Here is an 18,250-nt window from a genome sequence, read left to right as displayed (position 1 = left end):
TTTTTCTGCTTCATACTACTTGTGTAAAAGCTGTAAATATATCAAATGTATTTCTGAGACTTATTTTTATACTGCAGCACATATTTCTGTTCACCAGTGTTTTATTAAGCAAAGTTCCTTTAACCAAACAAATCTAAAATGTTTTTTATTATTTAAATTAGCATAAAAAGCATGAAAAAAAAACTACAGTTCCATGTGATACAACTGGAAATCTCAAAAAGATCCTTTTTTTTTTCTTTTTTTTTTTTACAACACAATGATACAGTACAGCCACTAATGCTTTCAAACAGATGAAAATAAGCACTTTATATAAAAAAAATATGTCTACATTGTAATGAACATAGTGTTTGCCATTCAGAACACAAGGACATGAATCTATCGGTATGTCACCTTACATCCACATTTTGTTCTGGGAGACCTTATTATGGGTTCAATGGGTGTGTTTACTTTTGGTAGGGAGTGTTAAAGGAAGTCATATGAGGAAGGATCAACTGAAAAAAAAAAACATACATAACTACAGTATGCTGACATTGTTTCTTCCTTGTTTTGAAATTACAGGGGAAAACAATGATCTCAGCAACAGAATACATATATGACAAACAATCGCTGCATAATTAAAAGAAATGACCTTGTATTGGTCCTTGCAAACACCAGTGCCTTAGCCTATCCACATTACAAGATACACTTCATAATTTCTCCCAGCACCCACAAGATGGTGTGCAACTCTGTTTTCTACAGCTCGGCATAAGCAAACGTTTTAGACTGAACCTCAGCGGAATGGAAAGCTAATAAGTGAAGAAGGGGCTTAATATTTGTGAGGACACGCAAAAGCTCTTGAGACTCTTGTTGGACCCTGAATAATGACCCTGGTTACTCTTGAGCTCCTTTGCCGGTCAGTTTGTAGATCTCAGTAGGTCCATCCGCATGTGTGATGGTGGTGGTTAAATGTAGGTCTTCACCACTGTTTCCAGCTTGATCCGCTAAATGGAAAAAAGAGAACAGAGGAATATGTATCAGTGACTGATCAATACTTACACTAACATCATGATAGGGTAGCAACAACAGGAAACATAAGTTTCAAGGTGATAAAGAATTCAGCACAAACAAAAAAAAAATACCCCAAAATGTGTTGCAGCATAAATCTGAACAAACATGGAAAACCATGTGTGATGCACTATACATTTTCAATACTTAATTAAAATTAATAAATGATACATTTCAAAACTATCATATAATCCTTCACAAAACATTCTAATAGGCTGATTTTGAATAACAGAAATCTGTATGCAACATTATAGAGGTTGATGCAGCAATTTTTTATCAATTGAAGGCAACGTTGGTAAATTAAAAATACTGAAATCTATAAATAAAAAAGTTAATATTACTGAATACTACTGTAAGTCAGCTCATACATTTACTCAAATGGTAATAACAGGAGAATTTAGGAAGGTTATGACCACTGACCAAATTTAACTGACAATTAATGATTTACTACCAATTTGTCTACATGTTGTCAACACAATTTTAGACAGAGCTGAGACTGACACTTGTTACCTCTTGGCATCATGCACTTAAAAAATAAATCCTGGAACATTGAAGTAGTGTTTGAAGATCTCCAGAATGTATATTCTAAATCTAATAATAAACACCATTCAGGGACAGAAAACCATAAAGAAAGTTTCAAGCATGACTTCAAGATATTGATGGTTTTCATTAGACCAGCCCAAGCAGGAAGCCTGGCCTAGATTAGAGACAACGACTGCCGCCAAAGAGGCCCATTTCCCAAAAGAGGGGGGAAAAAAACCAACTAGCCCCACCCTTTTCTGGCATTAAGATGTGCTAGTCTTAAAACACACTAAATATGTGTAACATGGTGCTAAGTGAATGTCATTACAGTAATGCAGATACTGATTTCCTTGTGCTGCAGACATGAGAAAGCATTGTTGGACTCTTTTGAGACATCTTTTTAAAAACACATTCCAAGATCGATTTAGACAACATGTTCATTTCGATACAGCACAAAAAATAAAAAAATAAAAACATTCTCATGATTCATGGGAAAAACTGAGCAGAAATTTGGAGTGTCTCAAAATGTAGTCTCAGTTTGTCTGAAAACAAATAATCCTTATGCAAATGCATTGCAATGCTCTATGGGGGCAACATTTTTGCAACATTCTGTGCCAAACCTCAAATTTGCCCTTCATTTATTTAAAAGCTACTGATTGGAAGACAGCTATCAATAAAATAATGGTTTAGTGATTCACTACTTACATGAGGAACAAAACCCTTGATATCCCTAGTGCACAGCATATTAAAACTGTCATCAAACGGCCCTATAATAATATAATTATATATTAATATATATATATATATATATATATATATATATATATATATATATATATATATATATTAGTAAAAAAAAAAATGATACCAAATAATGTCCGTTAAATGTATTTTACCATATGGTTCTTTCACAGCAAAATAATATTTTACAGTGGAAACAAATCAATGCTATTGAATGCAGGGGGTCACCTCTGGCTACAGAGTCTGAACTAAATGTTGATGCTACTGTAGATTAGGTAAGTTAAGTACAAGTCAAATATTAATTTGACAAAATAAAATCAATGAAGGATTGTGATCAGTGTCTATAATGTCCATTCCATGATCAATTGTGAGGTGCTTGTATCTGGACCATCATTGATGTTGGTTGATAAACGTTTATAATGCATAATGACCTATTATATGAAGCATGTCTGCATAGAAGCTTTGCCATTAGAGTTCCAGGTGTCATACAAATTATTTACAATTTTACTGTCAAAGTGTCTCACCGCTTGATTGCTCGTCCCCATAACGCTTGTGAGACGGTGCATAAAGAAACATGAGGGCAAATACATAGAGGTTCCACATGCCGTAGATTCCGGTGAAGAAGGCGCTGTTCACCTGAACAGTGTAGTCACCCCAGTGCCAGTGACCCTCATTCACCTGTTCACACAAAACGAATACCAAATGAATGAATCAATCTACAAAGACATATCATGTAGTAACTGATTTAACTGACAACTAATCTATACCTGGCTAATGATGAAGAAGATGACAGTCATCGCAGCACATGCTAGTGTGACCAACATCAAGAACTTGAAGCGGAAGATGAGGCCCTACATGAGAGTGTTTCATGGTTTCCACAACAAATGTTATGCAGCACAACGGTTTTTTAACACAGCTTATAGCAAATGTTTCTTGAGCACTGTAAGAATCTCAGTTACTTTGATCTCCTGAGATACAGACAATTCAAACACAGTTTTAATGAGTAAAATATAAAAGTAAACAGTTAAATAGAACAATCAAGTATCAGAATACTAATAAATAAAAATGGATTTCAACCTAAATTCAAGGTTATAGTAACATGGAGTCAAACTGAACATGCAAAAACCACAAACCAGCACATCTTACCAACCATAAACATTTGAATGGTAGTGCATTCAAATAAAGCTAGCTGCAGCATTTTGGACGTTTTAATTCGTAATAAATCAGCTGTATCAGTCGGTTTACGGTCATACACTTCCTTTTAGCAAATTTCTAAGCTTGTTTGTACAAACTTCTTTTGGGTTTTCCAAAAGCTCATTAGTCATACTAATGCTAACATTATCTAGGTTACACATTACCTCATAGTGCAGTCGACGAGCCTTTGTCATAGCAGGTAAAGACGACCTTTTGCCACTGATATTCCTGAACACTTGGAACACCATGAAGCACAGGAACAGGAAGTAGAGACATGCGCAGATTCCTGCTACAATGATGAAAGCCATCTGCACCGGTCTCAGTTAAAGTGATAACTTAACACAAAGCATATGGCTATACTATACCACAAGAGTATAGAAATCAGCAACAGTATGGTTGAGATATTTTTGTGTGGATAATTATTTACTTTAAAAGCCTGGTCTGAACATATGTGGCACATAAAAAATATGCAGGATTTGATACATGAAGGAACAGAGCAGGGATTTGACCATCACTTGCCATCCTGAAGACCTTTCATTAACATCTATACCAACATCACACACTGTCAAAAGGATACCGCAAGCTCTGTCCCAACATCTGATGCCCAGATACTGTAGAAGGGATTCTTCAGCTGTACTCCTCTATGAAGGAAACAAATGCAATGCATTTTTATTAAAAAGAACACAGCAGTACTTAAGAACTCGAGTTGGAAACCAAACATGGAAACCAAAGTGAGTTACTTCATGCCAAAGTGAGGATAGTTCAGCATTGACTCACCTTTCACACATATCAAAAATAAACAGGCAGAAGGAGCCAAAGACAATGGGTCCGACCTGCTTCCAGTACACAGAAAAACGGTTTCTCTCAGTCTGGTCCTTGAGGGGAGGGAAAACAGAACAAAAATGCATAATACCATGTAATTCCGTAAACGACATGTCATTTTGAGTATGGCAACTGATTCAGTAGCTCTTGTTACTACAAGTGAGTTTAGTCTAGTTCTGCACCAAATAGTTTCCAAACACTCCCTTAGTATTCCATTGTTTGGAAAAACAGGAAAGTGGCTCTTACCATGAGATGTTCTCCACAGAAGACGATCCAGAAAGAAAGCAGCATTGCGTAGAAGATACCCTGACGTATGTCACCAAACAGTAGCATCCAGGTCCAGTTGAAACCCACCGAGAACCATTCAACTGGCATATTGATGAACGTCATGGAGATTCCCAGAGCAAAGATAATCCTAAATTAACACAATGCGTACAGAGATATGATCATTATCAATATACCAGTCCAGTAGAGATCACTTCTTTTAACCAACGTATCAAACAAATTTAGCTCCATGTTGGCTTTCATTTTTGTTCTAGGGTTTAAAACCAAACATGCTGGGACAAGCTAATTTGGTGAGACTGAGATGGGGTGTAGAATGTGACTTCAAACGCATGAAACACATTCCAGCCTGCACAATCAGGGCAGAAAGAGACCATATTGTGTTGGAATGCCGGGAATGTTCCATGAGTTTAACTCTGGTGAGGGTACGAAGGTGCATTTGCTTACCGACAATGTGAACAAAGCAGCTTTTCAGCTACCAAAAAGTAAAATTGCAATATGAAAAGACAAGACAGAAAGAGAAATATTTTAAAACATTAATTTAGAACAGAAGTTCTTAGAAATGTACTCCTTGTATTCATATTGGCTTCATGTGGTTTTATAGCATTTTCAAGAAAAGGTTGAAGTAATTATAGATTTTAAGTTTAGACACGTTTTTCAGGTACGTTTTAATGTTTGGGGTCAATGAGATTTTTTTGTTTTTGAAAGAAAGAAATTGATACTCTTTTCAGTAAGGATACATTAAATTGAACTTGTTATTTTAAGAATCTTGAAACAAAAGTATAGAAGGATTTCACAAAAATATTAAGCAGCACAAAATAAATATTCAAGACTGGAGTAATGGCTGCTAAAAAAAAAAAAAAAAATTCAGCTATGTCTGATAATTCACCATTATAATTTAAGTACTACATGCAATGTATTCAAGTCATTCATTGTATGCATGAAGTGCATTTATGTATTATTGAATAAGCTCTTAAACACACAAGGCACAAAAAGTAAGCTGTGAATACAAAAAATGCAAGATAGTGCACATCCATGACGTCAACTATAATAAGCTGCTCCCTGGAGACGTCTAATTCACACACACACAGTCACTCATCTCTGCCAGTTCCACTGGCATAAGGCAAGATTCTGGCATCATTCCAATAAGAAAGCCATGTCACACATTTCTTTGCTCCCTCAGAAATGTAAAAAAAGATTCCAGTTCCCATCTTGTTCCCATCTAGTAAAAAAGCATGCTGTGGAAAAGCTTTTACAACATGAAAAAATTATTATCCTTCCTGCAAGATGTGCAAAGTACAACTGCTTGAGAGCTTCCTGTCTGCTGGGACCTCTGGTGCAAAGGCAGTGTGTGAGGGATGGATGGTTTGTGTAAGTGCTTATTTTGCAAGGAAGAAACCAAATGAAACTAAATTATGAAAAAGATTTCTTAAGGACACATTAACAGAAATAAATCCTTTTCATCAGGAAATTAGTGTTTTTTATTAATATCAGATCTTAGCCATCTGAATGAAATTGTGTCATATCAAACACTGTTCAAAATGCAACATATTTTTTATGAAAGTGAAAAAGTGAAAGTGACATACAGCCAAGTATGGTGACCCATACCCAGAATTGGTGCTCTGCATTTAACCCATCCAGAGTGCGCGCACACACACACACACACACACACACACACACCGTGAACACACACCGTGAACACACACCGTGAACACACACCGTGAACACACACCCAGAGCAGTGGGCAAGAGCTGTGCTATGCTTGAAAGTAAGAAAATAAGATGATAAAAGTGTTGACCAATAAAAAAAATAAAAAACGTTTTAGCCAACAATCAGCCAATTTGTCAATTGTCAAAACTGCAAAGTCTTATCACATTTGACACAACAAAGGTTCGAATGAGGCCAAATTTATTCTTAAAAATCTTAAGATTTGGTGAGAATCTTAAGGCAGATTTATACCTCAGGAGTGGAGCATTTGCGATGCATGCATACCACAAAACTGATCTAAAGGACAGGGTCTTGAAATTTTAGATTACTCATATCTGCTTTTCTATAAGTTACAGAAACCATAAACCAAAAATAAAAACCCATGCAAGAAATGACAAGTAGTTGTCCAGTATGGTTCCATTCACAAAGCAAGGCTTTGCTTAAAACACAGATCCGAGTCCTGAAAGTTCACCGATTATAGAAAAGGTTGTCAATCCCATAAGTAACCAAACAGTCTGAACATAACCTTATTAAGGACACAAATACAGTAAATGACAAACATATTCTGCTGTTGTGTGACTGTGGCCTTGATCTAGTGACTATAGAAGTTACAGAAACATAAGAATCTTACTTTTCCAGCAGAACAGGTGGCCTGGTCATCTGGGTGATTCTCCTCCAGTACCAGATCATGATGATGAGGACGCTGGGAGTGAGGAATGTCTTCATGGCAAACCAAACCTTGGTGAAGCCACCATTTTGATGAATGCTCTGTCGAGTGACATCACAAGAAACACATTAAGAGCACTTAATTAATGGGTATGGTTGTTTGCTGAGAGCCAAATAAAAGGAGTAAGCCAAACAGAAGGGAAGATTAAGGAGTGATGCAATCCAGATATGTTCAGTCCACTGACATTTGTATAACCATTGCCCTCTCCAAAAGTGTGTGCCAATTATAACAAGCCGAGACTGGGCCATAATCCTCCCATGCAAACAATGCTCAAACAAAACTGCTTGCATAACTCTGAGCAAACCTATGACTGTATTTAATCAGTCACAGCACACATTCTGCACAGCACACATTGTCTGAAGACTCACCACCAGACGAATGTCTTTGATTTCTCCAATCCCGATGTTGACTTTTTTGCGTTCATTAACAGGTATTCGGATGTTGAGAAGATAGTACTTATGGGCCACACTGCCAACCTCCATGAAGGGCAACAGGTCACAATCATAGTAGCGCCCCTCGTTCTCAAAAGTCTGGCAATAAAGAGATTCTGGTGAGGTTTTGAACATTTTAAAACTAAGCTGAATACTGAGCTTTTCAAGGTACAACACACTTGTTCCCTATATAGTATTTACAGAGATTGAAGTCTCTGCCCTACCTTGAAAAATGGCCTTAACACTATCAGTAATGGGTGGTTTTGGATTTGTTATGGGTCAGAAATAACTTGCATGCTTACCTTTTTGGCAGTGAAATTGCAGCTTAGTTTGCGATGCTCTAGTGAATGGGCCATCTCAGTCCACTCACTCACAGTGCTGTCTCTGTAGGCCAGACCAACATCCATGGTGATCAAAGCCCCGTCTTCTACATGCCAACAAAGACCGCACATAATTCAGTTTGATGTATGCACTATAACCAATTACAGTTGCTGCATTTTAATATCTGCCATTTTCTTCTTAACTGCTGAACTTCTTTAAAACCTTTGTAAATGACCTTATTTGCAGAGTTGACTGAATGAAGATTCTGACCTCCAGTCTTTTTTTTTTTTTTTTAAAACAAGCAATTGGGTCGATTCTGACTCTTTAAGCATGAGACAAGAATGAATGAAAAAGTACATAAGTTTATCTATTACAGGCTGAACTGACCTTAAAGGGGGGGTGAAATGCTATTTCATGCATACTGAGTTTTTTACACTGTTAAAGAGTTGGATTCCCATGCTAAACATGGACAAAGTTTCAAAAATTAAGTTGTACGTTTGAAGGAGTATTTTTGTTCCCAAAATACTCCTTCCGGTTTGTCACAAGTTTCGGAAAGTTTTTTTCCAGTATGGCTCTGTGTGACGTTAGATGGAGTGGAATTTCCTTATATGGGTCCTAAGGGCACGTCTGCCGGAAGAGCGCGCGCTCCCGTATAGCAGAGCACTGAGAGGCTGAGCACAATCACTGATCAGAGCGAGAGCGTCGCGAAAAATCACAAAAGAAGTGTGTTTTTGGTTGCCAGGGCAAGACAACCCTGCACAGATTACAAAAAAAAAAACTGCATTAAGGGACCAGTGGATGGAGTTTATTTTTTACAGAGAATCAACGGAGTTGTACAAGTGTTTTTGTTTGTTCCCTGCATTTCGAAGATGCTTGTTCACAAGGCCCAGTTTGACGATGGATTTGCGTATCGTTTATTTCTTAAGGATGATGCAATCCCAAGGAAAAAGGGTCACGATCGTGTGTTGGAACCGCAGGCGGTGAGTAAAACTGCTTCAAATATCTCTGCCTCCTTGTTAGTGCGTCCCCTCCGATGCCGGAGACCCGGGTTCGAGCCCCGCTCGGAGCGAGTCGTTGCTGCTGCTGCTCTCGTTCGGCTTCAGCCTCTGGATCTGATTCTGGATCATAAATAAACGGCTGAATCTGACTGTAAGCCATGGTTTGTTTTGGATGATGGGTTTTCCCTCACGGTAATGTCACAGTTTCCACATGCTCTCAACGCAAAAGCCTATTCACGCTCGTGATTCTTTAGCTCCGCCCACACGTCACGCCTCCAGCCGGTCGTGTTTTTCCGGGAAAAATCGGTACAGACTATCTTTCTCTTATGAATATAATAAAACTAAAGACTTATTGGATTTATGAAGGATGCAGTACTACTCTATAGGTACTCAAGATTAACAGGATATTGAGTGAAAACTAGCATTTCACCCCCCCTTTAAAAAAAATTGCTGTAGCCATATGGCATAGATCACAATCCAAACAAAGATGCCAGCTACATGAGAAGCTTTTATTTGTTATAGAGCTCATATGTTAATTCCTGTTTACAGACTTTGCTATATTTCTACACTTATTACATTACAAATGACTGCAGTGCATTTTGCTTGTCAATATAATGCTGCATATATATATATATATATATATATATGCAAAAATATAAAGTTTTTCAAACGAAAATTAAAGTATTGAGGAAAATAAATTAGCTTTTTGCAATACATATTTTCCATGGTCATATCTTATAAATTTTTTTGCAATGCTGCTTTTATTTTGCGTGCCAGTCTAGTTTGAGCTTGCGATGCCATTTTCCCTTTGGGCTTCATTTTTCTGCATGTCTCGCTTTGTAGCACTGTTTTGACGTGGGGGTGGAGTCAAGAGAGGGGGGCGTGTACAACATGCCTTCCGGGAAGCGACCTCATCAGCCAGAGATGCTGCTCACTGATCCAGGTACTGTCATGATGAGCAGAGGCTTGCGAGTGGATTGTTTATTTTTATCAGTAGCATTAAAACATGCATGTTTTCGTTTTATTTACTTTATTAACAAATGTATGTGTGTATTAGCAGTGTTTGCTCAAGTTACAGAAGTTGGGGACATGAACATCTGCTGATTATTTCTCTTGATTCTGGCAAAATTTAAATTTTTTCTCCCAATACTTTATTTTCTTTTGCAAAACGTTATTTTTTTGCATATATTATATATATATATATATATATATATATATATATATATATATATATATATATATATATATATATATATATATATATATGCAACATTATATTTACTCCATAGACAATCAAATTAATCTCTTGTGTTTCACTGGGGAAAAAGTCGCATAAAGTAAAACAGCACAAGGATGAGTAAATGATCATTGCAGGTCATTTCTGAGCGATCTTATCTCTTCAAAACCTTGACATCTTTGAAAATAAATAAGCACCTGCTGACTGAAGAACAATATTGGACTATTTTAGGGACAAGGCCAAATGGCAGACTTTTGAAATTACAGATTTATGACATCCCATAACATTCTCAAGAATAACTTGTCATCACAGTGTGGCTAAAAGTAGCTCAAGGTAATCTGGGAGTAATTTTATCTATGGACACCCTATTTGAGTCAATCATAACCTCACACACACCTGTTTCAACACATCAGCAAGTAATATATATATATATATATATATATATATATATAATTAATATGAAAAAAAATCAGGTTAAATTTTGCATGAGGAATTTTCAAAGTATTACAGAGTCATGTGGTGTAAAACTCCTGAGCTTTGGGAAAGCAGGAGGTATCTGGGAAAAGGGGCCGGTGGTTTAGATCGCTTTGCACAGCCTTGTGAGCTCCACTTCACTTCTCTAAAGAGATCCTTGTTGTGTTATGAAACAAGCTGGAGAGCACTAAAGAGAATTCCTGCACATGGAAGGCTGAGCTTTATGGGGGGAGGGGCAGGAGGAACAGAGAGGGAGAGAGCGGCAGACATTATTAGCCCAATCCTCTCTCCTCCAGTGTGTCTGCAGTGGCCCCCACCTACGAGCGGCTGTGCCAAAGAGCTTTGAATGTCAGCTTAGCACACACAAACATTCCGCCCGGGCGCAGCGCGCATCACCCCGACGACTAAGCCATTTCAACAGCTGTGTTATTGCTGGAGTCCGGCCAAACTGTGCTGCTTGGGCCAGAGAGATGAGAAAGAGAGATCCAACGGCACTCCACTGAATATGAGGCAGAGGGGCTGGTGATGGTCATGCGATCTATTAGAATAGCCCATACATTCGAGAAATTTCCACTGTCATTTCTGGGGCTTGACCATGCCTCGTCGATGCTTCATCAGGGCTAATGGCCTGGGTTTTTTGGCCCAATAAAAAACCTTTGACCAATGCTGGGATAGGGGAGTGGCTATGAACAAAGGCGGAGTTTCTCCATGTCTGTAGAGCATGAGTGCCGCAGATCATTCCAGAACACTAACAGATAACACCAGTCCAGCATCAAAGACTTTTAAAATAAGTTGAGCTCAAAACTCACTTTCAGACAGCACAGAGTGTTTGAAAGTTCTGTTTGAGATCCTGTTTGGATTATGATCACCATACAAGGCAAAAATGGGTATCTATATGCCATGCAAAAGACTATGCATGCTAGCCATTAACATTACCATAGTAAACATGGTAAATATGACCACAGAGAGAATGAGAAGCTGATGTCTGATTTCTTCATCACAATCGTGTATTTAGTAACATTTTATCTGTCATAGGTCTCATTTCAAGACTTTAGCTCTACGTACGTCGTAAAAAAAATATATATATATATATATACATCATAATATATTTTGTTCGTGAGCTCCCTCTGCTACTATTTTTGATGTAAAAAAAAATATATAGAACTGATTCTTTCTAAATGTGATGTATACAGATTCGACTGAACAAGTAGGCCCTGTTCTTTCTTTTGTGAAATAACGGTTCATACTGCTTAATTTCTGTCCGACTAATTTTCAGTCCTGATAAATTTCAGCAGTGTATCACTTTTTATTGTAAAACATTGATGCTTTTAGATTTAAATTAAAAAAAAAAAAAACATGCAAACGGACAATTTCATCATGTTTGTTTTATGATCGCGCTAGTTCCTATGGAAGCCTGTTTCTGACAGTGAATAAAAAATAAAGGTAATTGCAACTTTTTATCCCACATTTCAGACTTTTTTTCCCCTTCTCATAATTCCATGATATAAACTCGCAATTGCATTTAAAAAGTCATAATTGTGAGAAAGTCATAATTCTGAGAAATAAAGGCGAGATATTAACTCACAATTCTGACTTTATTCCACAGAATTGTGTGATATAAACAACCAATTGCGAGTTATAGATCAATCACAACAGACTAGGCCATCTGACCAATCAGAGCTGAGCAGGCTCACGGAAAGGAGGGGATTAGGGAGACTGAATTTTTTAACCGCTTCGAACGAATCGTTTGAGGACTGCTGGAAAATGAGGATATTAAATGCGTACTCAGTAAAAACTAAAGTGTTTTTTTAACATTGATCCAAAACAATATTAGGAACCATAAAAATGACATAATATGGCACTTTAAAACTAATATGGTTGCTTTAACCAGAGCAAGCAAGGTAAACATCTTTTCATTTTTACTTATATATACTACTAGTGAAGAAAAATTTATTCTAAAGAATTTAGACAACGGTTATGATGGGTTTATGCCACAATATACATTACTGTTGAAAAGGTTTCATTAATTAAGTCTCTTATGGTAACCAGGGCTGCATTTATTTGACCAGCAAAAACTATACAAAATAATAATATTGCAAAATATTGTTAAAAATAACCAGATTCTATATAATTTTTTTACATTTAAATTTTTTTTTAAATGTAATTTATTGCTGGGATGGCAAATAGGAATTTTCAGCAACCATTGCTCCAGTCTTCAGTGTCACATAATTCTTGAGAAATATAAGCTGATTTGATGTTTAAGAAACATTTATTAATATTATCCATGTTGAAAACTGCTGTGCTGATTCATATTTTTGTAGAAACTGAGATTTTTAAGTTTTACATTTTACGTCTTTACTGTAACTTTTGGTCAATTTAATGCATCCTTGCTGAATAAAAGTATTATAACTTTTCATCTTACTGACTTCATTGAATGGTAGTGTATCTTAAACTCTAGTTTAATACAAGTTTTGTTGCAAATTGTTCTAACTTTCATTGAAAGGATGCACCATGCAAGTTAATTTTCATCAAAAACTTTGGAAATAATTCAAAAGGCATCAATGGGCAAAATTTCAATCAGGTATATCATTTTTCTTTTATATGATTTCACTTAATTTAATTAAAAACATTTAACTTAAATCAGAAATTGTAAATATGCATTGGTTTATAGTGCTCTTAGATAAAACGCCCTTTTAAAAATCTCTGTGTTTAAATACATTTTTAAGCAATGTGTCAAATTTACCATTTTACATTTTGAGTGGTAAAAGAACCAGAAAGATTTGGGAACACAAAATTTGTTTATAAATTTGCCTTGCATTCACCAATGTGCAGTGTTGGGGCAAGTTACTTTTAAAAGTAATGCATTACGATATTGCATTACTCCCTAAAAAGTAACTAACTGGGTCACTTTCTTTCTTATTCATTACTTCATGTTACCTTTTTTCCTCATCTGTGCTGGGATTGTTTGCTTGCTTGTTTTTATATAAAAAGTTATATTTTGGGCAAATGTAAAAGCACTTCCACACCAAAAGTAAAATGAATAATTCTCAGGCTGAAGCAAATGTAAATTCACATCCGAGTAGAGGGTCCAGCTCAAACAAACCTTTCAGCTGTGCTGCCATTCCGGATGGCATGAATTAATATGCAGGAGAAGAAAGTTCAACACTTCAGTAAAAGCCACAAATGTTGTTTATATAAAGTAATTTTTGCTTAATGGGTCAGCAGCAAGTACACTATATATTTATTTCAGGTTTGCATCATATTCTGAGTTTTGCATTTCACTGTATTTATTCATTCTGAGAAATACTGACTAGTAAATGCATGTTCACATTTAGTATAAACCTACAGTAGCCATCATGTTTACACACACACACACACACACACACACACCACCTCTGCACTTACAGCAGATTTCTCTCAACATGGGGACAGGAGAGTGGTCAGTCAATAAATGGGGAAAGAATATCAATCAGATATTTTATATTATTGCGTTACATTACTAGTTACTTTTAAAAAGTAATCGATATACTGTAACTGATGTTACTTGTAATACATTACCCCCAGCACTGCCACTGTGCTAACTGTAATTAAGAAGTAACATGAACACACCTCTCTCTCACTGCAATATGTTCCTTTTCATTGTGAAATGCTGAGTGCCAAATTAATTCCTGCTAGGACCTTATTAGTAAGACTGCTGACACTCTGTGAGGTCTCGCTCAGAGAACAGGATACACAGAAAAACAGCTGGCAGAAGATCACACAAGACATACGGTAAACACATAACATCTGGTTGAGGATGGTCTTCTAGGAAAGCATGACCCAGCTTGTGCTACAAAACCCTGAACTGTACAAAAATGGTTTATTCAAGTGCTGAATGCATAATAATGGAAAGAAAGATCTGCAATAAAGGCAGCTACAGTTAAGAATGCTGTGCCAAACAAGTAATAAAAAATAATAATTAAATAAATAAAAAAATAACCCCCCCACTTTATGCACAAACACGTGCATCAGGGTGGGGTATATAACACCATGGCAGCTTCCACACTAGTACTAGTTAATGTGTTAAGGAACCAAAAAAAGTCCTCCTCCATTTCTCAAGACTTGAATAGCCAGCAAAGGTGCTCCTGCTGTTAGAAGGAGCAGACGTTCCGATCACTTTCCCAGACTGCTCTAGCTCAACAATGGCTCTTCATTAGTGGCCAGTGTTATCCGCTTAATCCTGTCTTTGAAAGGGCAGACTTGGAGCCGCTCCAGATCCCCACCCTCCCACAGCCAGATGATTTCAAATGGCAACAGTACTATGCAGGTCCGCACGACCGGAACCCACCAGGTTCAAACAAAGGTGCATTAACTTGACAAATCAAGAAAAACGCTGAAAAGAAACCTGATTTAAATAATAATAAAAAAAAAATAGCGATGGAATGTTACAGTCTAATGAGATCAAACATTACTGGAGATATTCCTTTAATCTTTTACATTTAATTTATGCTTCTTAATTTTGAGATGGCAATCAAACCAGATGGGAAGACTACATTCCTATTTATTATTCTCCAATTGTGTGTGTTAAAGCCTTGAGCAGTTTCCCCCCTACCTGCATGCTGACTTAATCCTCATTGAGGTCCCCAGGCTCCAACCACAACAGTGAGAAAACAGGCCATCCATCATTGTTAGTCTTCTCACAGCATGTGAGAAATCCAATCTACTTTTAAATGTAAAAAGGGGAAATTCCTCTGGGTGTTCATGTGTCCCTCCTACACTTTCGACACAATAGCGATGTTCGAATAAGCTTATGAACCATATAGTTATGTCATGTTTATGGTTTTTGGGGGGTAAATGGGATGCCCATTATAACCTCAAACACACTAAAACAAACACATACAAAAAATAAAAAAATAAAAACAATTTTACTCACCAATCTGGTTATGCATTTTGAATGCAATGTCAAGCTGGAGGATAACCAACATGAACTGGAACCAAGCACTCATCTCTCTGTGTTGCTGTGGAATGTGGACTGCAAACACAATGTTGTTGGCCTCGATTCTCTTGGCCATGGCCTCATCAAAGTCTCTGATCTTGCTGCACTGGTCGGAGCCCCATGGCATGAACCAATTGGACCCCTTATGGTGGGTCTTTGCAGTGTCCACACACTTGGTGGCCAGGTAGTTGACAGCAGTGGTGGGGCTTGGAGCTACAGAGATATATTTGAATATTGGTTTAAGATTAGCTTGGGAATAAAAAAAATAATAATGTATTGATTCACATATTTTGCACATAACAAAGACATAAGAAAAATCTCATATTTTACAAGAATACAAGAAATAGATTTTTTTAAACCACAGAGCATAGAATTTTACTTAAAGAAGTATAAAAAATATATATTTTAATAAAGTTATATTGATGTTATTTTAGTATACTAATTATGATTAAATAAATGCAGCCTTTGTGAGCATAAACACTTCTTTTTTTTCTTTTTCAAAAAATAAAAAATAAACTTTTGAATGGCATATATAAATGAAAAACAAAGGTCTAGACATTCAGCACAAGACTCAAAGTGACTCTCTTCTGACATATCCTTACTAAGAGGGGGTCATTAGCATGAGAAAGTATGAACAGGCTTCCTCCACCATTCAGAAGGCTGGTCCTGGTAGTTTGTTAAGTATGAGTCAATAGAACCCTTCCTGGGTCATCAAGGACTTCTAAAGCTTGCAAATGACCAGGAAGCGCGAGATAATGTAAACCAGCCTATAGCTTGAGGACATTATTCAGTTTTATAGTCTCTATTCCAAGAGTGTTTATCAGTATTTCATTCAAAATAATTGAGTAACAGCACCATCAAAAATGTTGATAATATCTAAAAAGCTTTTAATTGCTCCGCTCACATTTGCGTGGTACAAACCTTTTCCTTTGAAATATACCAAGTAAAGAAAATTAGCTGTATTAAACCTCTCCGGGGTCAAATTATTCTCTGACCTACAATCCTAGGAACAATCCCTCTTCAAAATACCACCACTAAATAATAGTCACTTTTCGGCCCAATGACCTGATGCCATGTTTGAGATGTCCAATAACAGGGGAAGCAGCGCGCCTTTCTACTCAATTACCCTCGCTGCCACCAGCCACCGAACAAACACAAAGGAATCCTGCTTCATTAAATCAATCACAGGCAAGAATAGCCAAAGCAAGCTAATTTATCACCATTCATCCCACATTCTGCAGGAGACCAAGAAATGATTCCTTTCTATTGAAATCAGAAGGCAGCCTGAGGTTGCAAAGAGGAAAAGTGGACAAGGACAAAAACAGTCTTTCCAGGTGGTGTCAAATTAAACAACTACTTGGAAATAAATACTCAAGCCTTAAGACCGAAGTGAACATTTCATTGCTTCTGTAACAAAAAAGGCACAAAACAACATTGGTGAAAAACCGAGGAACGCCTGTGGGCACAGAGGATGGGTTGTCTGCTCAAATGTTATAAGATCAAAGAAAAGTTCTAGAGATGCACCTCGTTTAACCCTTTATTGGCTGATTTCAAGTAGAAAGGCTGAATTTAACAACTGAATAAAAGACTGGTACAAGTTAATTGACTAAAATTAGCAAATAAAGTTTGTAATATACAACATACTCCTTTGTTAACTTTATCTTTTATTTGTCTATAACATTTCTTAATGTACTACTGTTTTTCCTGGATTTTATAAGTGTGTCTGCTCTGCAATGGAAACATCAAGAACTGTCTTGAACATTAATTAAAAGTTGTTTAAAATTAGCTAGTGAACAATGTGAATATGGAAGACACTTCACAATATTATATTAAAAGTTCAAGTTGGTTTAAACAAGCCTTTCTCCGTTTAGCTTCTCGTAGCATTTTTCAGGGACCACGGACAAACAAGATACATCAAGGAGCAGAATTAGCGAGTAAAAATCAATATCGCGTCTGTCTGATCTGCTCTCAAACTTACAGGCGGAACGCTGGAAGCAACAGCACAAAGACTGCACCAGTCGACGAGGTGAAAATAAGCGCCCATCTTTGACACTACTGTAACAAAGCCATTCCGCAACTTTTAACTCCGTCCTCAAACGCCAAGACGACTCTTTTCTTGCTAAAAAAAAACACCCATTGTTGCACACCAGAACGAATGGCAACATACTAATTAGTAAAAACCAACAAAGCATGAACTATCAAATCTAGGCGGATTTGTAAAAAGTAGCTAACGTTACTCACCAATCAGTCCTCCGACCATGAAGGAGAACGCCTGGAATAGAAGGAGAATTACACCCACAATCACCAACTTTTTGGTGCTCATGTTCTCAATAATTGCTCCAGCCATCTTCAAAGTGTTTCTGTTGTTTGGATTGAAAGCAAAGAAATGAAAGTCACGGCATCCAGGTGGACCAGTGCGCTGTCCGAGATTGAGAGCGCGACACAGGCTGCGTCTCAAACCCGGGCGAACTGCCTGTGTTTGTTGCACTCTTCCTAGGGAACTATAGAGAAAAAAGGGATGACCACGTGACCCACCCTGCATCAGGAACACAGGCGAGAAAAATGCATGTGACGTCACACCGGACTCCTGCCAGATGCACAAAACTTTAAGCTTTTTATTTGGCCTTTTAATACAAAACACTTTTGTAATTTTATTGTCTTCCTTGATATTCTAAGCAAATAATGAATAATAAAAATAATACATTACTAGTACCAATACATTATTATTATATTATCATCATTATTTTTAAGAACGATTTTTTTCTTTTTCACGTT

The 18,250-nt window shown here is 36.9% G+C and overlaps 1 protein-coding gene across 2 annotated transcripts; it reads right to left on the bottom strand.

Moving 5' to 3' along the window:
• Positions 1 to 118: 118 nt before the first annotated feature.
• Positions 119 to 17,975, bottom strand: wls (Wnt ligand secretion mediator). 2 transcript variants are annotated; one of them, XM_052548998.1, is made up of 12 exons: positions 17,717 to 17,975; positions 15,413 to 15,688; positions 7,773 to 7,897; positions 7,408 to 7,569; positions 6,944 to 7,080; positions 4,570 to 4,738; positions 4,279 to 4,376; positions 4,079 to 4,142; positions 3,666 to 3,809; positions 3,075 to 3,158; positions 2,832 to 2,985; positions 119 to 980 (listed from the first exon to the last, which is right to left on the bottom strand). In XM_052548998.1, the coding sequence occupies exons 1-12, from the start codon at positions 17,820 to 17,822 to the stop codon at positions 871 to 873; spliced, it is 1,629 nt and encodes a 542-aa protein (XP_052404958.1). In that variant the 5' UTR covers positions 17,823 to 17,975; the 3' UTR covers positions 119 to 870. The 2 variants fall into 2 exon arrangements, with proteins under 2 accessions (XP_052404958.1, XP_052404959.1); XM_052548999.1 differs by having other exon boundaries at positions 3,075 to 3,137; positions 17,717 to 17,970.
• Positions 17,976 to 18,250: the final 275 nt, after the last annotated feature.

This window comes from Carassius gibelio, chromosome B2 (assembly GCF_023724105.1).
Source record: "Carassius gibelio isolate Cgi1373 ecotype wild population from Czech Republic chromosome B2, carGib1.2-hapl.c, whole genome shotgun sequence".
Taxonomy (NCBI): domain Eukaryota; kingdom Metazoa; phylum Chordata; class Actinopteri; order Cypriniformes; family Cyprinidae; genus Carassius; species Carassius gibelio.
Note: the sequence above shows the minus strand (reverse complement) of the source record. Positions and strands in the feature narration are given on the sequence as shown.

Excerpts from the sequence above, each read along its gene's own strand:
- wls (XM_052548998.1), bottom strand. The coding sequence starts at position 17,822 with ATGGCTGGAGCAATTATTGAGAACATGAGCACCAAAAAGTTGGTGATT. Across the intron at positions 15,689-17,716 it reads CATGGTCGGAGGACTGATTG|CTCCAAGCCCCACCACTGCT; the intron begins GTGAGTAACGTT and ends ATATCTCTGTAG. Across the intron at positions 2,986-3,074 it reads TCTTCTTCATCATTAGCCAG|GTGAATGAGGGTCACTGGCA; the intron begins GTATAGATTAGT and ends TTGTGTGAACAG.